The 24,068-nt window shown below is 51.7% G+C and overlaps 1 protein-coding gene across 1 annotated transcript in view; it reads left to right on the top strand.

Annotated features, from left to right (window-relative positions):
• Positions 1–1,644: 1,644 nt before the first annotated feature.
• Positions 1,645–24,068, top strand: part of BTBD16 (BTB domain containing 16) — a gene marked incomplete at both ends in the record, with an annotated part of 50,724 nt that continues 28,300 nt past the window's right edge. Inside the window, 7 exons of the mRNA XM_080694874.1 lie at positions 1,645–1,826; positions 7,438–7,511; positions 9,348–9,470; positions 13,284–13,373; positions 14,404–14,518; positions 21,213–21,282; positions 22,550–22,680. Coding sequence (XP_080551000.1) covers positions 1,645–1,826; positions 7,438–7,511; positions 9,348–9,470; positions 13,284–13,373; positions 14,404–14,518; positions 21,213–21,282; positions 22,550–22,680 — 785 coding nt within the window. The remainder of the gene's footprint in view (positions 1,827–7,437; positions 7,512–9,347; positions 9,471–13,283; positions 13,374–14,403; positions 14,519–21,212; positions 21,283–22,549; positions 22,681–24,068) is intronic.

The raw sequence follows: 24,068 nt of genomic DNA on the forward strand, positions 1-24,068 counted from the left end.
TAACCATCACCACCGCCATCACACCATCCTCACCATCCTTATCACTATCACATCACCATCACCACCATCACCACTGACATTAACATCACCATCATCCCCACCATCACCATCACCACCATCACTATCACAGCACCACCACCACCAGTACCATCGTCACTGCCACCATCAACATCATCACCACCTTCACTACCACCACCACCACCACTACATCACCATCATCGCCACAGACATCACACGTTGTCACCATCATCTTTTTCATCACTCCCATTTTACCTGGTTCTCATTTTTACATGAGGACTGAGCAGCTTCAAAGGTTAAATAATAACTTGTCCAAAGGCATACAACTAATAAGTGACAATGACAAAATTTGAACTTAGATCTCCCAGTCCATAGCTGGCGGTCTCTCCATCACTCTGTAGGATGGCTTAGTATCGATGCCATTCACGTCTGTGTGTTTCTCGTGGTGGTTTTTCCTGATGAGGTTTCTATAAGCCATCAGTCTAGGGTATATATCCATGCTGAGTATTGTTCAGCTCCTGAAGTTCTCCTGAGGCCTCAAGAAAACTTCTAAATGAAAGCCCATTGGAGGTAGAATGACCCTGGGTTCAATCCTCAGGACCACAAAAAATAAAATAGGGCTGGGGATGCAACCCAGAGGTAGAATGACCCTGGCTTCTATCCCCAGAACCAGAAACACACACACACACACACACACACACACACACACACACACACTCACAGAATGAAGTACTGATATATGGATGAACCTTGAAAACATATGGTAAGTGAAGGAAGCCAGGAAAATGCTACATATGATGTGAATCCACTTCTGTCCAGAATAGACAAATCTATAGAGTCATAGAGCAGATTAGTGGGAGTGACAGCTTAATGGAAGTAAGGTTTCTTTTTGGAGAAATGAAAATATTTTGGAACTAGATAGTGGTGATGGTTGCATGACATTGTAGATATAGTAAATGTCACCAAATTGTACACTATAAAAATGAAGAAAGCTGGGCCTGGTGGCACACACTTGCAATCCCCGTACTTGGGAGGCTGAGTCAGGAGGATTGCAGATTTAAAGTCATCCTCGGCTGCTTAGCAAAGCCCTCAGCAGGTTAGATCCTGCTTCAAAATTAAAAAATAAGAGCCTGGCGTGGTGGCGCACGCTTGTAATCCCAGCATTCAGGAGGCTGAGGCAGGAGGATCGCGGTTCGTGGACAGCCTCAGCTACTTAGTGAGGCCATTTGCAAGTCAGGGAGACTCTGTTTCAAAATAAAGAATAAAAAATAAAGCTGGGGGTGTAGCTTGGAGGTAAAATGCCCCTGGATTCAATCCCCAGTACCACAATAAATAAATAAATAAATAAATAAATAAATAAATAAATAAACAAACACACCAATGTGGTGGCCCATGTTTGTAATCCCAGTAGTTAGGAGGCTGAGATGGGAGGATCCCAGGTTCACAGCCAGCCTCAGCTACTTAGTGAGGCCCTCTGCAAGTTAGTGAGACCCTGTTTCAAAATAGAGAATAAAAGAGAGCTGGGGGGGATGGGATGTAGCTTGGAGGTAGAGTGCCCCTAGGTTTAATCCCCAGCACCCAAATAAGTAAGTAAATGGATAGATGAATGAATGAATTAATGAATTAATGAATAAATGTCTCTCTTGGATTATCAAACAGCAGAAAGCTCGCCTGGAGCGCCGGATAGTCGGCTCCACCAACCGATGGCGTTTCCCCAAAGAGCAATTCTCTGGGGACATGCTGGCACTTTCCCAGTCCTGCAGAGCTTTCACCGTAGACCTTGATGAAGTTTTGAAGAACCCAGAGAGGTAGGGAGAATCCTACACAGGCAGCAGCCACCAGGGAGAGCTGCGTTTGAGGGGGAAGGAGGTGCCTGGTGGTTGGGCCCCTCTAAGTGGATGGAGGGGCTGTCCTCTGCATGCCTACCAGGAAGCTTTGTCCAGGTCCACCCCTGAGACAAGGACAGGGTCAGAAGTATCTGCTTCTCTGAGAACGTCTGCAGGTAGGGGAAAAAAAAAATACAGAGAGAAGCTGATGAGGGATTTTTTTCCCCCTAGATTTTCTGTTGCATTAGGAACTTGAGACCCTCATAGGATTCTTTTGTTTTTAGTTTTTTAAATTTTTTGGGACCGGGGATTGAACCCTGGAGTGCTCTACCTCTGAGCTACATCCCAAGGCCTATTTTATTTTTTTGCTTTGCTAAGAGCAAAGCTCTTTGCTATTTTATTTTATTTTTTTTTTTTGCTTTGCTAAGAGCAAAGCTCTTTGCTATTTTATTATTATTTTTTTTTTTGCTTTGCTTTGCTTCACTAGTTTGCTAAGAGGTTTACTCTGTTGCTGAGGCTGTCCTTGAACCTGTGATCCTTCTGCCTCAGCCTCCCAACTATTAGGATTACAGGCGTGCACCACTATACCTGGCCACTCACAGGATTCAAAATTTATCATTCGGAGACGAAATGATTTTTTGGCAGAACCTAATCAGTGGCTCAGTTTTTTAACACATCTCACAAATGCCACGTGGTCATTGATTCCCCTACCTTGCAGTCATAGCGGCCACCTAGGCTCACCTCTCCATGTTACGAGCTTTCACCCTCCTGGGACAGAGCTAGACCCTACTGCAGAAGGAACTCTTCATTTCCATCATTCTTGGGTCTGTCTTGAGGCTTTGCCCTCCAGCTCCTCTCCCTAGCCTCGCTGGCCAGCCCTGCTCCACTGCCCAGCACCAGGGCCAGCCTGGGGAAGGAGGCTGGAGCTGGGTCTGGGAAGCCAGGCAAGGTGACCCATGGCGCTGGGATGGGCTACACGCAGGAGCAGTGCCTCCAGGAGTTGCTCTGAGAGGTTGCCCAGCTGAGCTGGGAATGGAGCATAGAAACCTGAGGTCGGGGGCTTAGTGCCAGAGCCAGCCAGCAAAAGTACAGGTTCCAAAGAGAGGCGTGAGGATGAAGAATTCAACTCTTAAAAGAATTTGATTCCAAGAATTTTTTAATTCTAACGAGGTGGGGGGAGCGCCAGCCTACTATCTCTACTGGCCGACACCTGCTCCTGGGTCAATACTTCCTACTGGCCGACACCTGCTCCTGGGTCAATATTCTCTTTTGGGTCGACAACGGGTTTATTTCCCTTGAGGTATTTATATAGTTCCAGGTCAATCAATATCCTCATGCTATCACCACTGAAATACAATAAAGACCAATCCAAAGCACATACATTACAGGTAGGTTAATCAGCACCCCCGTGCCATCACCACCCGATCTTCTCCCAGACCTTTTACTTTGAACTTACCATGACCCCAAACTTGTTGACTCTGGGCGAAGGACAGTCAGCTGAATCAGAAATATTCTTTTAGGGGAAAACCTTAATGGCTCCCCACATCTTAGGATGGTTAAGAGCAGTCCATCCAACATGGTTGGAATCCCTGGTCCCCTTCTTGTAACTTGCTGACCTCTAGCCTCATTCCCTCATCTGTGAAGTGGTGATAACAGCACCACCCTTGAACAGCCGTCTCATGAGTTCAATCAGCAACACATTGATAATGCTTAGCATTATTTCTGGCAAATAGTATATGTGTGATAGTGGAGTGATTGTCTCTGAGCCTGAGCGGGAGTGCAGTCATCGGGCCTCCTGGTTTTCCTTAGGAATGTGGCAACCTGCGCTCTACCAGCCAACAGCCGCACATTTCACACGCTTCCTAGCACCTTCCCCCATTGAAACACCCCACTCCCAGCACAGCAGACGCAGGGGGGCTGGTCAGGGCATGGTTTTACAAATCTGCCTGTCTCATTTGTGATGCTGGGAAACCAGGAGGCCAGGGCTGTGGACACGGCAGGCCCTGGGCGGGCTGCTCGCCCCTGCCTGGCCCTCAGCTGATCCAGGCTCCTTTCTGCCAGGCATTTTAGCCCTGACCCAGGAGCCTTTCCTGCTCCTCTGGAGACAGTGGGCTAGCCTGGGCAAGTGCATCTCTTTGTTGAGTGAAACTTTACAGATAAGGTCTGGCCTTGGTGGAGGGGCAGAACTGGGGCCATTGGCAGAGTTTACCATAATGTGAAGAAAATATTTTTTGTTTTTGCTTTTGGTACTAGGGATTGAACTCATGGGCAGTCTACCTTTGAGCTATACCTACAGCTCTTTTTTAATTTTTGATTTTGAAACAGGGGCTCAGTAAATTGGTAAGTCTGGCCTTGAACCTGTGATTCTCCTGTCTCAGTCTCCCAAGTACTGAGATTTTGGCATGTGCTACTGTGCCCTTTGATAATGGGTTTCTTTAATAAACACAAGGGCAAATATATATCTATATGTAATAGGTATATATTTATATCTATTATTTATATTTATATAAATATATATTATATAGATATATTTGCGTAGACATTTATTTTGTGTGATTGTGAGAAACTTCTTGGAAACCATAATAAAGATTTCTGTTATTTTTTATATTTTTTTACATTTATAGATAACTTGTTTAGATAATAGAATAAAGAAATTATTCCAGACACCAGGGACTGTCAAATCAGGCTCCAAGGTCATGGGGTCTGGAGTTGTATCATGCAATGCACGTATGTTCCCCCAAACACCCAGAGTCCTGTGCGCCCGCCCTGCCCGCAGGCCCTGTTCCTGTCGTTGACGCTGTCATTGCTTCTCTTCCCACTTGGGGGCGCTGTCTGCTTTGACAGGAGCTGAACCGATCTCTACTAGTTAACAAAGAAAGGCTCTCCCGTGGTGGGAATCTGGGGTCACCAGCTCCCAGCTTCCCATTTATTTCCCGCCTGTAATTGTGCCGTGTGCAGGTCAATCCCTAGGCATTGACCAGCTGACCGCACATGCGGCTGTGATGTGTCTGATACAGCGAGCTCTTGGTCACTAGAGATGCTACTGCACGGGGATCTCTGCAGGGGCTGGCCTGCCTTGACCTTCACAGGGACTGGGGCGCAGAGGAGAGGAGGTGCTGAGAGGTGCAGAAATGTGGCCTTTCTTTCAAACATCCTTATCTTTCTGTGCTTAGTTTTTTTATCTGTAAATTGGATGGGTCAGCTTAGGGGGTTGCCATGAAGATTGTGCCATAATTCATGGAAAGAGCTCAGAACAGGCGATTAAACACTGAATAAACAGGCGTTGAGCAGAGCCCTGGGGTTGTCTGGCACACCGTCGTCCAGTGTAGGAGACCACTCCCCCTAGTTCTCCGCAGGATGGTGATGTGGGAAAGGGGCCCAGAGCCCTCCCTGCTCCTCTTCTGGCCCTGCCTGAGACTTTCCTCTCGTCCCACCTGCAATGCCAAGCCCGGTTCAAGGGCAGAAGGAGGGCGTGCAAAGATGTGGCGATGTCAGAAGGGGACCCCTAGATTTTTACCAGAGAATAGTTCCAGGAGAATGGGCCTAGAGACCAAGACTCTGAGCTATAGAGGAAATAGAAGGAGATGTCAGCCAGGTGCACCCTCACTGCCAGGCGTCCCGAACACTCACCCTCCTCTCCCAGCCATCTCCATTTCATGGAGAAAACCGACCCAGAGGCTGGTCCAAGGTCATGTGGCAGGAATCAGAATGGCTGGGATCTAGCCCAGGTCCATGAGGCTCTTCCCAGGTAACCAGAAAGGAGTTTTGCATGTGCCAAATACCAAGCCCAAAGCCCTGTGTGTGATTGCTGCAGGAGGCCTGTGTGCTCATGAGGAACTTAGAGAACCCCTCTGCCCTTCTTCCTTTCTGCATCATGGGCCATGACTAGGAGCACATGTCCAACATCCCTGTCTGCAACATCACTGTGGGCCAGTTAGTCCCCACAGGGGCAAGATACCATTTAAAATCCTGTGCACCGGTCCAGTGGTCCTGAATGACCCCCAGCTCTGGGCCCTGGGCCTGCATGATGAATGGCGTGTCTTGACAAGCAGCCATCAAGTCAGGAGGGGCTGGGCGGACACTCGTTGCCTGGCATCTGGCTCCGCCGGTGACAGGGACATTTGCAAGGGTGTCTGAGCTCATAGCCATTGCCCCAGACTTTCCAAAGCTCATGGCTCCCTCTGAGATTATGGTCTGAACTCTTGAGCCTGCCCAGCATTCTCAAACATGTCACCCAAGCCCCTGGGGCTATGGGCTGGGCAGTACAAGGGTGGCTGGTCTGGGCCATTGCTCCTCTTGAGTAAACAGCCCATCCCCAGCGCCTTCCTGAGGCTGAGTCACTCGCAGCCACCTCTGGCCCTGGAAAGGGCAACACAAAGTCAATATTGTGCAGGAGACAGGCTCCCACCCAAGCCTCCGCCACATCCCTGGCCCGTGCGTGTGCCTGGGGTCAAAGGAAAACAGCATGCCCCGGGAACACGGGCCAGATGCGGTCACAAGTGTCCCTCGGCTGGTCTGCTCTCTTGGGATGACCATCATCAAACTGAACGTGTGACTCAAATTCTGTTTTGTTTCCTTGCTCTGGGCACACTGGGTGCAGAGTGTTTGTGGCCACAGATGTTATGGGTGTTGTCAACCATTCACTAGACAGACATTTCCTGAGCATCTGCGTGATGGCTTGGGTTAGGGCCACAGCAGGAGACAAACGCCATGTGTCCTGCAGAGGACGCGAGTTACGGGCAGCCACAAGCACTGTAGGCGCTCCGGGCAGAAGGGGGAGCGAGGCTGCCAAGCTAGGGGAGCTGTCTGCTGTGCCCAAGAGCTGGGGCTTCCTCCGGGAGCACCGGAGAGATGGTGGAGGCTGCTCAGCCTCAAAGGAGAGGCAAGGCCAGCTCTGCATTTTGTAGGGGCTACCTCCAAGGGAGAGGCTGGAGGCTGGCAAGCCTGCAGGGACTGGGGAGAGAGGATGGCAGCGTGGACAAAGGTCATGACAATAAAGGCAAAGACACACAGACAAACTCAGTGTTTCCTCAAGTCGGGGAGGGTGACCAGACCTGACAGCGCTCAGTAGGCTGGCCAGGCATGGGGGCTGGCAGCGCCATTTCCTGAGATGGGTGCTCGCTGGAGGGGTGGGGTAGAGCAAGGGGGAGAGTTGAGCTTACTTCTGGACACACTGAGACTGGGGGCTGCAACTAATACACAAGATTGTTGGCGAGTTAATGTGGGTAGAACACACTGTTCTTTTCTCCAGGAAATAGTTACTAAGGATCTACTGCATGCCATTTTGTTTTAGAGACTCATCAAATGAGATGTAATGCAGGAGGGAGCCGGGGCTAGCCTCAGAGACGTCGTTGGTAAGGCCTTCGTACAAACTGGAAGCAGGAACCAGGGTTTGGGGCCAGCCCTAAGGCTGCCACGGTGAAGCCAATCCACAGAGGGTGACCGGAGGAAGCCTTCCCCAGGGCGAGGTGTGAGAAGATGGCTACTGGATTCTGTCAGGAAGCACACGCTAGCATAATGTTGCAGCTGGAGAAAAACGTCAGTATTAATTCCTGTTGTTTTTTTTAAATTCTCGTTTCTATTTTTCCTTAAGGGTATACATCTCAAAAATTCAGAAGCTTTTCTCTGAGAATCTCAAGAATACGGCTATCCGAGACGGGGATGCAGGTGAGTTTTTGGTACCAATGGATTTAATCAGAACATTGCTGACCTTAGGGGACCCCTCTGGTCTTTCCAGAAGGAAACCCGCTCATAGGCCAGATCACTTGTCTATAAATTGTGATTCTTGTCCATTGCACAGCGTCTACCATATAAGTACCCTGCAAATATTTGTCAAACACGTAATGAATGAAACTAAGCTCAGCAAACATACTTTTATATGATGATGGCCACAAGAAAGACAAATGTACTAATGTCAGTAAAGTAGCTCTTGTGTTGGAAAACTAAGCAGAGCATCATCAAACATTGCGAAGATGCTTTTTGTTTTGTTGGCTTTAACCAGCTGTGACCTGGAAACTCATTTCTGTACTTGGCCAAGAGGACTTTCCTGAGATAGGGCCAGGAGTCAGGACTGTCAGGCTAAGCCTCACGTAGGCTAGGCTTAGACTCTTTGACTGAGCTGCACACCCATCCCAATCAACCTCTTCAAAGAGCTTTTTTTGGGGGGATAAATCCAACCCCACAGACGGTTGCCTGAGAGCAGAGCTGAGCTGGCCCCTTTCCAGGAAAAGGCTAATAGATTTCTTCTCAAGTTTCAACTCTAATTGACCCAAAGAAGGAATCTGAGGCCAGCTCCTGGTGGGGGGAGGGGAGGCTTTGGGATGGATTAGCCAGGTCTGCCATGCATTGGCCATCCTGAATGTGGAAAGCAATGCCCTGTGAGGGGTGTGCTTTATCTGCAATTCTGCTCCTGCCTGTAACCACCCACCCAGCGTCACCACGCCCCCTGAGCTGATCCAAGACTTGTGGTATGATCCCCAGTTCTAAACCCTGGCACCAAACAACATCATAAAGCTGCAAATAACAATAATAACAACAGGAAGAAGAAACAAGTACCCAGGTCACACAGCCAAACTAATACCAAAGCTAAAAAATAGCCAGATGGAGCACAAGACCCTTCAGGACCTGTCTGGCACTGAGATGTAAAGCTTGGGGCGATCACCCCCTGCATCAGCCGTCCCCCAACTCTGTACTGACATTGGAGGGTACCACGCAGATCCCTCTGTCCTGGCGTCCCTAGACCTCCACCTGCCCCCCATCAACTTCCTCTTCTCCATCATCTATGGTATCTACCAGCAAGACTCCCCCATAACGCTTTCTGCAATTTACAAGGGGCCTTCTCTACATAAACAGCTCATTTAATACTTTCTGATGAAGTAATGGGCTTTCTGGGAGTCCCCACTGTCTCAAGGAAAGAGGCTCAGGAGACCCTGCCATGTCTGATGGACCTCAGGTACTAACAGCCTAGCAGTTCCCAACAGGGAACCAGGAGCGATTTGCTCCCCGGGCAACATCTGGCAGTGTCCGGAACAGTTCATGGTTCTCACAGTTGTAGAAGATAGTGTTGCTGGCACCCTGTAGGTGGAGGCCAGATACATGGGCAGCCTCCCCACAGAGAATTCTTTGGCCCAAAATATCTACAGTGTCAAGACTGAGCAACATTGTAAGAGAGAAGGCAAGATGAGGCCCCCAAGAACAGCCCAGGCAGTGTCCCCGAAGGTCCCTGTGAAGCCTTTTCCAGTTCTCCAAGTCGGAGGACAGCTCACGGCCTGAAGTCCTGTAGCCCATGACGGCCTACAGGACTTCCTCTGTAAGATGAAGTCCTGTAAGACGGCCATTTCCTCTGTAAGATGGCACCCTCAAAGCCAGTGAGCTTCTGAGGCCATGCTTCACTGAGGCCCAGGGAAGCCACGGGCCCCTCGGTCTGCTGAAGGAGGGTCAGAAGTCATACCTTTGCGCAGGGATGTTGCTGAGTCGCTGTTAAGCATTGTTTTCTCTCCTTAGACGTGATTCTCGAGTGCTTGGGCTTCAAATGGGAGCTCCACCAGCCCCAGCTGTTCCAGTCTGAGACCCTGACCAAGCTTTACTTGACAGCCCTGACCCGGGGCATTGCCACACCCCTGCAAGGTAACTTCCCAGTGCGTCCAGGACTGGAGCCCCAAACGTCCTCAGGCTGGAGAGCTGCCCCTTCCAGCCTGGCACATGGTCATGTTTTGAGACTGCGGTCACTCTGGCAGGTATGGTGTGAGCTCATCATAGGCTGAACCTCCATTTCCTTAGCATAAAGCAGGGATATAGTTCTTATCATGTGGCTTTGAAGACTAGAGGGAAGAGGTGGAGAGTTCTAGAGCAGTGCCTGGCACACAGAGAACATACAACACTTGTCGGTGATCATTCTTGTATTCACCAAGTCTCGTCTGGCTCGGTAAGCTATGGAGACTCTACTTACTTCTTAGACAAGAGAAAAATGGGCTGTGTGGAGTCTGAAGAGCATTCTAGGAGGAATCGTACTTCTGAAATTTGTACCTTGTTTGCCCTAAGTATGCTGGTTGGAGGTGTGCGTGTGTGCACCTGGTCTTCCTTGCCTTGCCTTGCTTCTTAACTTTGCCTCCTTCTAAAAAAAAATTATATATATATATATATTTTTTTTCACCTCTTTTTTTAATCTCCTTTTAAAATCATAGCCAGCTCAGCCTCCTCTTACCTGTCCTATACGTCTTCTCTGCCAGCTTCTACACTGCCAACTTCTTTGGGCGACAGATTGGCACCACCTTATGCTGACTCATAAGCAGGTGCCGTGGAAAAAATCCACAGCCCCAAAGCCAGCCAGCAGGTGGGATGGGATCGCATTTCCAGGATGTGGCCTGGAGCGCTGGCATGCTGAAGCCAGCAGGCAGCACCCACCCCCACCCCCGCCCCCGTGCTGCCCCTCCCAGCACCCGGAGACAGCCCTGCCTGCCGGGATCTGGGGACCTGCCTGGCCATCAGCCCCGAGCCACCCCCTCCCCAAGCTGCTCTGTTGCTGCAGAACTGTGACAACCTTGGCTCCGGCTTGTGGTCCTCTCTGCTTTTCCTAAGTGTGTGTCCAGCGTTCTCGTAGGGTGGGACTGAGCTCTCCTAGCTCTCCTGTGCCCGGCCCCAGCACTCACCCGGCCATCAGGAAAAGGCCCTGGTGACATGACGATGAATACACTGGAAAACAACAGTGAGAGGGGAAAGCTGGAGTCGCTGTTGACGTTGTGGTCCTAACGGGTCTAGAATGGTGTCACTAGAGAAAAGATTTCGTCCTGCTAAAGCAGCCATGCCGATGCAAACCCCCTGAGGGAGGCTGGGCCTGGCCGGAGATGTCAGGGAAGGTATAGCAATGAGGCCCAGTGCCCTTGACTGCCAGGACCCCTGGGGCCCTCCCCCAGCACTGCACGACCAGGGTGGAGCTCGGGAACCCAGCGTTCACCCACCTTTAAAAGCAGAGCAGCTGGGTGTGGTGACATACTCGTGTAATCCCAGGACCTGTGACGCTGAGTCAGGAGGATTGCAAGCTCGAGGACAGCCTCAGCAAGTAGTGAGACTCACCAACCTCATGAGAAATAAGAAATAGAATGAGAATAATTTTAAATTGAAAATAGGGCTGGGTGTGTAGCTCCAAGGTAGAATGCCTCTGAGTTCAATTCCCAGCATCACAATAAATAATAAATAAATAAACAAAAGCAGAGCACGTCTCCCGCAGAGGCTTAGCACGCCTTCCTCCCAGCCAGGCCTTTGCCTTCTGTGCTGCTGTCCTGGAGGAGGCCGCACAGATTTCTGGCCACGCACCAGAGGTCTGGGTTGTGTGAGAGGTCCAGGCGCTCGCTGCTGCCCGGTTCCTTCTATCAAACGTCAAACATCGAAGTGCAATGGCTTCCAAACAGGATACAGTTACTCTCTGGGGTGAAATCGAAAAGAAAATGGTGTGGGGTTTTATTTATTTATTTATTGTACTAGGGATTGAACCCAGGGGAATTCTACCTCTAAGCTCTTTTTATATTGAAGCAGGGGTCTAAGTTGCTAGGGCTGGCCTCAAACTTGCAATCCTCCTGTCTCAGTCCCCCAAGTACTAGAATAACAGGTGCGTACCACCCACCCAACCTTGTGAAATGGTGTCCTTCTACTAAGCCCAAATCCACATCTCCGTTTTGGAGAAACTCGGGAATGTATGGCTGGATGATCATTTTCCTCCTCAGTTTTGAGGTTTTGCTTCACCCGGAGGGAAAGCTGGCCTCTGTCTTCTACCTACTCTGGCCTGGCTGCTGCTCACCACCCCCCCTTCCCTTCTTTCTCCTTTCTTCCTGTTGCATGCTTAGCTTATGCCAGGCTTTGTGCCAGGAGCTTCTATCTGGGGGACAGGCCAGCAAATCTGAACTGATGACAAGACACAATCCACGATGCCACTGACCAGCGCCGGGGCGCAAGCGCTGTCTCAGGCACTTCCTGCCGTGGGGCGAGTGCTTGGCAGAGTGTGCAGATGGGAAACCAGGCCAAAATGCCCAAGGGAGAATCATCCAGAGCTGGGAACAGACCTGGCACTGAGTAGGTGCTCAATAAATGCCTGTGCCACCGGCGCCTGAATAGAGCTAAGTGCCAGAGCGTCCTCTGAAGTGACACGGGGTGGGGGGTTCTTTGGTGTCTTCTCTTGCAGTGTGGCATGCACATTGGCTCCCAGCTACTTTCATTTTTCATTGCCCGGAACCCTGAGCTCACTGATGATGGAATCTATTAATTCCATTCTTTCAGGGTGATATTTACTTAGCACCAGTATGCGCAGACTGGTGGATCCTGGGGATGGAGCCACCAGTACATTATCAATGTACCTGGCCCATAGATAATCCCTACTAGCCCCATGGTGTAGTGGCCAGTTGCTCTACGAAGAAGGAAAAAGCCAGTTAGCCGGGGCGATGGGGTGGGGTGCTATCTACATGTGGGGTTAGGGAAGGCTTCTCTGAGAAGAGGGCATGTGAGTGGGCCCCTAATGAGAGGGGGCCGGGTGGGAGCCCCACGCTGTCCTGGGAACACCCAGAGGAGCTGGTTTAGACATGTGAGCAGAATGGGGTCGGAGGCCGTGACGGTCTTAGGGCCGAGGATGGGGCTTTGGCGTCATGTACAGAGGAGTGGGACACCATTGGAAGCCCAGGAGCCACACTTCAGAAGAGCTCCAGTTCAACAGGTTGGCAGCGTGAGCTGGGCTCCCCGTCCTTTCCTCCTGGAGGTCCTCATGGCAGGGTCCGCAGTTGGAGATCTGTCGGGTAAAGCGCCACAATTCCCAGTGGATGCCCCAGTCCCAGGCCGCCCTTCAGCAGTCAGCCCCCGTGCTCCTGCTGAGCGCCTGCCCTGCCCTGGGCGCTCAGGTGCAAAGATGGCCGAGGCCCCTGCTCTCACTCTACCCACAGTCTAAAGAGAGAAAATGTGAAGAGGGAGGAGAAGGAAATATTTAAAACGCAGCACTGGCATGCATTTACCATTTTTTATTTTGGGTGGTGCTGGGGATTGAACCCAGGAGCATTCTACCTCCAAGCTACATCCCCAGCTCTATTTTATTTTTATTTGGAAAGAGGATCTCACTGGGTTGATGAGAGTCTCACTGCTTGTTGAAGCTGTCTCGAACCTGCGGTCCTCCTATCTTAGCCTCCTAAGAGCCAGGCAATTTAGCAATTTTGACAATGACCGCATGAGGTCTTTGGGGGAAGCTGGGCGAGGGGGGAAGCTTCTGTGAGTTCTTTGCAATGTCTTGTGAGTCTTCAAGTGTTTCAATTTAAGTAATTCTCTTAAACATGCAGCCCTTAATCCGACTAAATAGATGTGAGGCCTGTCAAGATGGCGGCAGCGTGAAGGGCGGAGGGAGCCTCCCGCTGCATCCGTGCTGGTCATGGCCTCCACGGTCATTGTCTGTCTGGTTTCTGTTACCAGCTCTGTCACCTGGGAAGATTAAAGAACGAGCCCCCGTGAAGAGGATGGTCATTTCCTTGAAGATCAACGACCCGGCCGTCACCAGAGCTGGTAACGCACTCCTGTCTTCAGATGCCCAGAATGCCGTCGGACAAACGGTCCTCCCGGATCCGCGCGCACACTCCTTAGTGAAAAGGCTAATTAGTGCAAAGAAAGAAGGGACAAGAGGGCTGGGAGGACCAGGGGTGATGGGAAGAGGAGCGAGGCTATCAAGAGGGGTGCCGGCATTGGGGAAGGGGAATAGAGGGTGCAAAATGGGCAGGAGGTAGCGGGCATCTTGGACCCCGAGAGTGGAGCTGCCCTGCCCACCCTAGCGCCCCAACAGCAGGTGGCTGCCCCTTCCTGCTGAGGCCCCCACTGGCTTCCAGCTACAGAAGCCTCCCCCAGGCGGCCCCCTTGAGCTCTCTCTGTCCCCATCCTGCCTAGCCACTGTATTTGCCCGTTAAAGTGCAGGACATCATGCAATGATATGAATCTGTGAATTGCTAGGATAGGGAATAATCCACGTAAGCCCTGGTTCAGCCGGCTATCCTCAGAGCACACTGTGACGGCGGGGCGACTCTCTGGGACCATGTAGGACTTAGGACAGGCCAAGTCCTGCTGGCCCCATCCAAGGCAGTCCAGTGCCTGAATGATCAAGCTCCCCCAGCTCTCCCTAGGAGTCCTTGGCCTCTCCTGAGGTCCCCAGACTCCAAGGAAAATCTGCTGTGACCTACATGCTGTCTCTGGTGTGGGGGCAGGGGCCGGTCACATTCTGCACATATTTGGGCAGTCATGGGCCTGCACAGGCCATGAGTCCCAGGCTGGGAGACCCTTGCGATGTCTTCCCTTAAGGGGACCCCAAAGCCAGGCTCGAAGGAGGGGCCTCACAGCAGCTCAGCCTTCTTCAGCTTCATTCCCAGATCCCCTGGGGGCTCAAGGGCCCAGGTCGTTGACTGCCCAGGTGACATGTCGCCCGGGTCAGAGCTGGGGCCTTTTCTCCAGGGGTATCTCTGCCCGCCTAGCGGAAGGGTGAAGTGAGGGCACAGGGCGGCTGGTGGGCGGAGCCCAGACCGACCTCTCCCTGGCTGCTCCTCCCCAGCCTTCGCCACGGCCCTGAAGAACCTCTACATGCAGGAGGTGGAGATGAGGTTGGAGGACGTTCTGGGGGTGCTGGCTTCCGCGCACATCCTGCAGTTTGGCCGCCTGTTCCAACGGTAAGGAGACAGGGGCGACTGGGCCGGCCTGGGCCACACTGGAGGGCCCTTCTCGGCTCCGTTTCATGGAATCCTCTTCCTTGGGCTTAGGCACCTCTGGTTCCTTTGAGTCAAGCACGACTCTGAACCTGGAACGGAGCAAATTGCTAAGCCACACTCAAGAGTTGTGAGTTCATAAGAGAGCCCTCTCTCAGCCCCAGCAACACACTGAGCTCAGCCCAAACCACTCTCAGACGCACAGGAATTAAATACAAACTGGGCCGGGTGCGATGGCGCACGCTTGTAACCCCAGCATTTGGAAGGCTGAGACCGGAGGATCACAGTTCTCAGACAGCCTCCGCTACTTAATGAGGCCCTTTGCAACTCAGTGTGACCCTGTTTCAAACAAAGTAAAAAAGACTAAAAAATAGGGCTGGAGGTGTAGCTTGGAGGTACAATGCCCCTTGAGTTCCATCCCAGTACTGCAAAAAAAAAAAAAAAAAAAGAAAAGAAATACAAACTGGAACCGTCAACTGCTGGGGGAGTTTTTGTAGCAAAGTGATCCCCAGCAACCCTCCAGCCAGGCTTGCTTATCAGTTTCACCTGTACTCATATAGGGGCCCAAATGGTCTCCCCACCCACCAAGTGCTCGCACCTGCACTGGCCGTGTTGCAGGGCAGACCGACTTCCCACGACTCTCAGGCCTTGTTTGTTTAGCTCATTGCAGAGACAGCCTTGTTTTTTCTCAAAATCTTTTGATTGTAATGAATGCTACTCATGGTCATTGTAAATCTCTTAGAAAGGAGAAATTGCAGCGAGCAGAATCATAATCGCCCTCAACCCCAGGCCCACTTAGGACGTATCCTCTCCGCGGGGGCACTCATAGCCGCCGCGTGGCCGGTGGGGGCGCGGGGGACCCGGAGGCGGTCGAGTACACGGGCGTCGGGCGTTAAAGCTTCTCCATCCTCACCAGTCTCCTGGCCCTGGCTGCGGAGACGCGCTGACAGCGCAGGGAGCAGCGGGCACGCCTCGGTGCTTCTGCCCGTGTCTAAGCAGCCGCCGCAGCGCGGCAGGGAGGTTGAGTCAGAGGCTCCCAGTCCTCCCCGGACTTTTCTGCACAGTCCAAAGCAACCTAGCATGGGAGGTGCGGACCTTTGCTCAGCATGAGAGCGAGCTCGCCTTAGCTTTCAGGGACCTCAAGGTCTCTGCTACATGGCACGGCTCACAGTATTTGTCCTGTCCTCGTCCCAGGACCCTTCTGGGGTCAGGGCTGTGGACATAGAGAGCTCTGGGATGGAGCATTTGCCAGGGTCAGACAGTGTTCTCAGCCCTCTGCAGGGATCACCTCCCTCCATCTTCTCGGCATCCCTGAGGTAGTACTGTTACTATACCCATTATCCAGATGAGGAGCCCGAGACTTCCAGAGGCACGCACCTTGCCCAGGCCACAGCTCCCAAGTAGGCAAGTCAGCACTTGAATGAGTCCAGGGCCCAGACCTGCACCGCCAACACTGAACTCCTCTTCTTCCTCTCCTCCCCCTTCTCCTCCTCCTCTTCCTCTTCTCCCCCCCCCTTTTTTTTTTGTATTTGTGTGTGGTGATGGAAATTGAACCCAGGGACATTTTACCTCTGAGCTCTACCCCAGCCCTATTTATTCATTTATTTGTTTGTTTGTTTGTTTGTTTATTTTGGTGCTACTGGGGTTCCTGGAAACCCTTCTACCTCCGCGCTACACTCCCAGACCTATTTTATACTTTTTATTTGGAAACAGGGTCTCTTAAGCCAGCACAGCTGGCTTCAAACCTGAGCAATCATCCTGTCTCTGCCTCCCAAGCGTGGGGATTACAAGTGTGCGCCACCATGCCCGGCCCTTTTTATTTTTTTAATTTGGAAACAATATCTTGATAAGTTGCTGAGGCTGGCCTCAAACCTGTGACCCTCCAGTCTCAGCCTCCCCAGTACTGGGGTTACAGCTGTGCCTATTTTTCTTTGCTCCATGAGGTGGTCATGTTGTTACTTGCTCTTTTGTGACCCTGGCCCTCCCGGCCCCTCCCTCCAATGGCACTGAGCCAGGTGGGGTTTGCTTAGGCTTGTTCAGCTGTTTGTTCAAGCACACCTTCATTCGTCCCTCTGCTCCTCCAGGAACGGTTTCTTGGCTTCTCCAGGGTGCCAAGGAGACAGAGGGACAGATGGCGAGGCTGCTGTCCTCGAAGGCCGCCTGTCCAGCAGTCCCCAAGACACAGGAAATGACTCAGGTTGGGCAGAGTGAAGGGTGAGGACCCCCATGGAATGTTTTGAGCTATGTGTGCTTAATTCCAAGTACAATGTGTACATGCGATAAGGAAAAAGACCCCCTTCCCAGCATCCCGCAGCCAGCCGGCCAGGGGGAAAGGCCTCGGTGGGCCGTCTTCCTGGAGCATTTGGTCCTGGCTCCCGGGGACTGTGCGCCACCCTCACTAACAGGCCTTTAGGGGACACAAGCTAGGGCAGTGCTCCCAGTTCCCAGTGCGGCTTGGCAGGAGAGGCAATTTGGGCAGGGATGCTTTGCCTGGCTCGTGCCAGGCCTTCGTTTCTTCATTTGAGAGAGGGAGTGAAGGAATAGCCCACCCAAGCCGGGAGAGAGGGCATCGGTCGCTGTCCAGGAAGCGAGGCAGCCCCTTTCCTGGGGCCTTGCGGGATTAACTCACTTTTGTACAGTCTAAATAACACATCTCGATTCAGTCCTGCCAGTGTTTCTGAGCCAATGACTCATTCCTGGGGCATGAGACGACGGGGTCGGGTCCTCATCCACCTGGAGCTTCTTGCCGCCTCTGTGGGGATGCAGAGCCCTGTGGGTCGAGGCCTGCCAGTGCTTGGAGGCCAGGCCTAACTGCAGAAGACACTGAGAGGTGCAGAGTCTTGCGAGGTGCTCCTGTGTGCCGGCACGGTCACACCCCGGGGCCGGGTGGCTGCGCAGGATGGGAGATGAGCCGGCAGAGCCCACTGGTGTGGGGCCTTAAAGCCATCAAGGAATCTGGCCTTGACCTGCAGGTGATGGGGAAAGTCTGGGTTTTCCTGAAGACCACCTGCCTTCCACCTGCAGCTCAGCACAGCTTCCTGAAGTATAGCTATGAAACCACAGCCTTCTTAGGTCACTTCTGAGCATTTCCTGGTACCACCCAGGAAGTTATCTCTGACCCACATACTGGAAGGGCAGCTTCCCTCCCGCAGCAAGGCCTCCGCCACCCTCTCTCCCTCAGCCTCTGCCCAAGACTGCATTGAAGCCCCATCTTGCTTTTAGAAGCCTGTCCCTGGCTTGTCCACGATGAACCTAGAATATCAGGTGCCTCCTCCTCCCCCTGCAGTGCTTTGTGTGCTTGCTCAGAAAGGGCTCTGGCGATAAGAAGCCAAGCCTATCATTCCACTCAGGAGCAAACCTCAGCCGCCCACAGTGATGGGACCTGCTCCCGATTCTGCAGATGGCTGCGGCTGGACTGCTGCTCTGGGTCAGAAGCCAGCACCGGGCTGGGTCAATCTCTGAGAGACTAATGATACAACTGGCAAGGGTGTGGCTGCTCAAGCCTTGGTGTGTATGTGCACACACACACACACACACACACACACACACACAATGGGACAAAAATGCCCCTGGTCACTCTGACAGCATCACACCGTCAGGTGCCGGCTGAGACCTCCAAGCTCATCTCATCTGAGCCCCCATCAGTGCACTCCCCCCCTCACCGATGGCTACACAGGTCTGACTCACCCAGACCCGAGGCGCCAGTCCTTCAGGGCTGGAATGTGCGCATGTAGGCCCCACCAGGTGCTGTTTCTTTGACCCTCACAGCGAGATCTGCATTTACTTGTGGGCTGGAGTCACAGCTAGAAGGGTGACTCAGGAGATCTACGCAAGCCCAGGTCATGTGAGACCCTGGGGGCCATGTAAACAACTTTTCCTGGGCTGTCAGCAGAGGGAAAGGGCGCCAGCCCCAAGCCACAGCAGGGAGAGGGAGGATCCAGGGGAGAGATGGTGGAGACGGGAGGGCTGTGGAGGTGGAGACCTGCTGAGGAGGCGGAGACCTGCTGAGGAGAAGCAGCGCTCTGAACCGGGGCAGGGGAGGAGGCTAGGAGAAAGGCAGGCCAGACACTGTGAAGATGAGATGCTCAGGACAGAGCCGTCCAGGAGCCACTGTGCCCTCAGCTGACAGCAGGGCCTGGCGTTTACCAGCCTGGCGTTTACCAGCCTGGCGTTTACCAGCACGGGCACCCCCCAGCTCAAGACCGTTCCGTAGCGGGCTGTCGTGAGTGTCACCGTGGTGAAGGGACGAGCCTGGAATCCACAGGTGTAAAGCGCCTTCATCCTGAGCAAGCCACTCGTCCATGTCGTATTTCTTACTCTGTTCTAGAACAGGCTGTAAGTGGGTTAAACCAATACACAAGAAAAAACAACACAACCCTGTGTTGTTTTAAAATAGGAGGGAGAAGCCGGGCGTGGTGGGCACGCTTGTAATCCCCGCACTTGGGAGATGGAGACAGGAGGATCGCGCAGGTTCGAAGCCAGCCTCGCTAGCTTAAGAGACCCTGTTTCCAAATAAAAATATAAAATAGTTCTGGGAGTGTAGCCCAGAGAAGGGTTTCCAGGAGCCCCAAAACCACCAAAAAAAAAAAAAAAAATAGGAGGGAGAGAAAAGTAAAAGCAAGGATGGAGAAGGAAAATAACATCCACTTGAGCTATTGGCGGGCTGCACGACTGGCTCTGAACTTCCCAGCAGCTTAAGAGGAAGAGGGAGAATTGATCCACAACGTGAAATAAAAATAGAAAATAAAATTAAAAATTAAAAATTAAAAAATAAATCGCTTGGTTGAGGCATGGCTTTAAAACAGCAAGTTTCAGCCGGGCATGGTGGCACACACTTGTAATTCCAGTACTTGGGAGGCTGAGACAGGAGGATCACGCAGGTTTGAAGCCAGCCTCAGCTACTTAGTGAGGCTCTCAGCAACTTAGTGAGACCCTGTTTCCATATAAAATATAAAATAGGTCTGAGAATATAGCCCAAAGGTAGCAAGCCCCTGGGTTCCATCCCCAGGACCACATACACACAAAAAAAATCAAATTTTTTCATCAGATGAGTCCAGGCAAATAATAATCTCTATAGATGAAACGGTACAGTAAGTCTGAGACTGACCTCTCTTGATTTGGGCAAATGCTTCACACCAAGTGCAACTTAGGGCGTGCAGAAGCTGGTGGTAACAAGCCCCCCAAACTCACTGCTGGTCTGGCTTCATGGAAGAACACATTTTAGAATATGTACAAGAGTCGCCAAGCCAGGCATGGTGGCGCACACCTGTAATCCCAGTACTTGGGAGGCTGAGACAGGAAGATCGCGGTTCGCAGACAGCCTCAGCTACTTAGGCCCTCCACAATTTAGCAAGACCTTGTTTCAAATAAATATTAAAAAAAAAACAAAACAAACAGGGCTGGTGGTATAGTTATGCTTCAGCCAGGCATGGTGGTGGATGCCTATAATCCTGGTGCTTAGGTAGCTAAGATAGGAGGATCACAGATTTGAGACCAGCCTCAGCAATTTGCTGAGACCCTCAGCAATTTAGACCCTGTTTCAAAAGAAACAAATCAAAAATTTAAAAGGGGTGTGGAATGCAGCTCAAGGGTACAGTGTTCCTGGTTCGATCCCCAGTACCACAAACACACATACAAAGTATGCCTCAGGGTAGTGGTTCATGTCTAAAATCCCAGCACATGGGAGCCTGAGACAGGAGGATCACAGGTCCGAGGCCAGCCTCAGCAATGTAGCAAGACCTTGCTTCCAAATTAAAAAAAAAAGACTGGTGTTGGTGCTCAAAGATATAATGTCCCTTTGTTTAGGTTCAGTCTCTACTACCTCTAAAAAACTTATGCTTCAAGCCGGGCGTGGTGGCGCACGCTTGTAATCCCAGCATTCGGGAGGCTGAGACTGGAGGATCGCGGTTCTCAGACAGCCTCAGCTACTTAGTGAGGCCCTCTGCAACTCAATGAGACTTGGTTTCAAAATAAAGAATGAAAAATAGGATAGGGATGTAGCTTGGAGGTCAAATGCCCCTGGGTTCTATCCCCAGACCTGAAAAAAAAAAAAAAGTATGCTTCAGTATGAGAGCCCCTAACTAGTCTTAGGTACCCTGTTCAATAAAATGAGCATGCCTTAAAGTAGTTTTGCTGAAACGAGGCTGATAACAGTTTCTTTGCACACACTCGTTCTTGCTGGTGCCAAGGACCTGCTCAGCAAATACATTCTTAACAGGTAACCGAGCCAAGCCAACAGGCCCATTCATGAGAAGGGAGTGAGCTCTCCATCTCCGTCAGGATCTCCATCAGGATCCGTTTTAACACAGGCGCAGATCTTGAGGCCGCTCTGGCAGCACAAAAGCGTCCCAGGCGGGAGGAGACCAGCCGGCCTGTTAGCTGAGACGAGCCGCAGCTGGTACCTCTAGGTTCTTTTGCTCTGGGCAACGCTGCCCACCCTGTCGTCAAGGCTGCTCTTTTGCTTTCTGAAAAATTTGACCTTTGGTCTGATCTCCTTAGCCCACAGCTGGGTTTGTTCTTTGGACAAATGTCTATATCTATAAAACAAGACCTTTTCCTTGTGTGAGGTCTCTGCTGCCTTCCTGGAGTTACAGGGACATCTCTGCCCCTCCCTGATCCTCTGGAGGGGACTCCAGGGTCAGCGGGTCTCTCTCCGCAGGTGTGTGATCATGATGATGAATGGACTCGCGCCAGTCAACATCAAGAACTTCTACCTGGCCGGCTGCAGGGTAAGAACACCCACCGGGCAGGGCACAGGGACCCCGGGTGCAGGGCAGGGAACTTCCAGAGCACTGCGCGCTCTGGGGTTTCAACTGCCAGGCCCAGCTCCAACAAAAACCTGTTCAAAGGCACCGGCTTCAGGATAGAAATATTTTATTTGGCTAAGGAAACTGGTTTGTTTAAAAAAAAAAAATAAGCATCTATTTTGAAAAAGATGCATTAAAACAAAGTAGAATGGCTGTAATCTTGGAAGTTGGGGTGGCTAAGTAGCGTGGTCTGCTTCCTCACTAACACAGGATAAACCTTCCGGGGCGTTCCCGCTGGAGCCAGTGTTGGCGACAAAATGATGTAATCCGGCTGTCAGTACCAGAGCAGGGAACAGGGACCCAGCGGGGAGCAAGCAGCCTGGGTGGCGGCTGCTGAGGGGCCTCTACTTCCAGCTCCCTGCAGCCACCAGGGGGAGGCAGCCCCACCTCAACGCAGACTCGGTCCAGCACAGCAGTAGGGTTGGAGCGGCCGCGAGGCAGGCACTGTAGTCAGCAGCTCTGAGCAGACCCGATGCCTGTCTGTCATAGTTAGCCGTGTGGTCCTCGCCTTGGTGACACATTCTGGTTCTCTTTTCTCAAAAGGTCTTTTGAGGCCCCGATCCCTGAGCACGTGTGAAGTGTACTAAGGCCTTTCCAAGACAGGGTCTGGCCGCAGGAAGCCTGTTCTACTTTCCCAGTCCTTTACCTCTTGCTTCTACAGCAAGCCTCTCTGAGCTCCACAAGGGGTACCCCTCCCGGCCCCTGATGGCCAGTCACCCACCTCCACCCACGGACTCCACCAGGGTGCAGGGCCTGGGTCTGCCTCTGCCACCAGGAGTGTGTGGCCTTGGAGACTCAGTTTCCCCTTTGGTAAAATATGTATAGCAGGGAGCCAACCTCATAGAACTGGTTTAAATCAAGGGGGTGTGATGCTTTGAGCTTAGGAAGCACCTACTGCCATAATTTGTGGTGTGTATGTGTGTTTTGCTGGGGATTGAACCCAGAGCATGATACCTCTAAGCCACACTTCCAGCCTTTTTATTTTTTGTTTGGAAATAGGGTCTGTCTAAGTTCCTGAGAGCCTCATTGAGCTGCTATGGCTGGCTTTGAATCTGCTCAGCAGTATTGTTTGAAAGATTCAGGCCCTTCGGCAGCCTCTCCAGGCATTGCCTGTAGCATCATTGCTAGCCGGCAGAGGGCGCAGGGAGCCAGGGATTCCTTCAGCCCGCACCTTGTTTTGTCTTCTCAGTACAAGGAAGAGCACCTCACCACCGCCTGTGAAAAGTGGCTGGAGATGAACTTGGTCCCCCTGGTGGGATCGCAGATCCACCTCCGGCATATCCCTCAGGAGCTGCTCCAAAAGGTTCTGAAGTCCCCCAGGTCAGAGCCGATTCTGGGGATGCTGCCCCTGGGCCGGGCACAGGAGGAAGTGGGGGTGGCTCGGGAAGGCAGATGCTCCAGAGATGCCATCCCCAAGCCCTGGCTGGACTTCCTGCTCCCAAACAGCCAGGTCTCCAGTGGACATCACAACTCAGGGCGCCCTGGGTGGGCTGGGGAGGGAGTAAGGACCTGGGTGCCGGCTGCCTCATCGCCCGCCCAGGTGAGAAAAGACAAAGACTATTGACTAAGTAATATTTTTTAAAAATTCCAACAACATTAAAACACATTCATTGGTGGGCTCTCTGGAGGACACCTTTAATCCTCATACCTGGGAGGTGGAGACAGGAGTGTCCCAGGTTCGAGGCCAGCTTCAGTAACTTAGCAAGGCCCTCAGCAACTTAATGAAACCCTGTTTCAAAATAAAATATAAAATAGGCCTGGGGTATACCTCAAAGGTAGAACATCCCTGGGTTTAATCCCAAAACCAAACCAAAGCAAAACAAAACAAAAAAAACACATTCATTGTAGAAAACTGGGGGGGGGGGCAGGAAAAAACAGAAAAATTAAAATAAAACCTATTTCTCTAAAGCAGTCTCTATCTCCAGCCCTGACTCCTTTGTTAAGTAGCTCTATACCCAGATATCCAACTGCCCGCTTGGACTCCCTAACGATTCTCAGTGACCCCAGTCCTTTGCAGTACCCCGCCCATCCCAAACTTCCTGGACCATGGATTGGCTGCTCAAGCTAGAACCTCAGAGTCCTCTGGACCCCACCTTGACCACGAGGCGGCTCTGCTTCCCAGGCGAACTCATTCCTATTGGCCTCTCCGGAAGGCACCACCCCAGCCCGAGGCCACACCTCCATCTTATTTCCTGGGCCCTCTAGCTTGGAGTCTTGTTGATGGCCTTCACTCCCTTCCAAACACATCTCTAGCCAAGGGCTCTATTCTCTGGCTCCCTCATCTCCTACAAGGACCTCCCTGGACTCCCTGCCGAGTGCTCACCCACACAGTGCAGCTGGGCAGCTCATCTTCCTGCCTGAAATGTCTCCCCCACCAGCCTCCTCCTTGTCCTCCCTCTGAAGAGTGCCTGGGACCATTCTCGGCACTTGACTTTTGGGCTATTTCCACTGTTTTACCAATATAAATAGCATCTCGATGGATACCCTTCAATGCATGTTTATCTTCATCCCAGAAGATTTCCCCACACTGAATCTCTAAAAGTGAAATTACTGTCAAACAGACTTTTCTGTTTGTTTTTAATTAGCTTTTTAAAAATATTTTATTTGAACAGTATTAGAATATCTGTACAGATGCTCCTTAACTTACAATGGACTCACGTCCCAATAGACCCATCAGAAGTTGAAAGTATCTTAAGTAAAAAATGTAT

This window comes from Muscardinus avellanarius (genome assembly GCF_963383645.1).
Source record: "Muscardinus avellanarius genome assembly, chromosome: 4".
NCBI lineage: Eukaryota > Metazoa > Chordata > Mammalia > Rodentia > Gliridae > Muscardinus > Muscardinus avellanarius.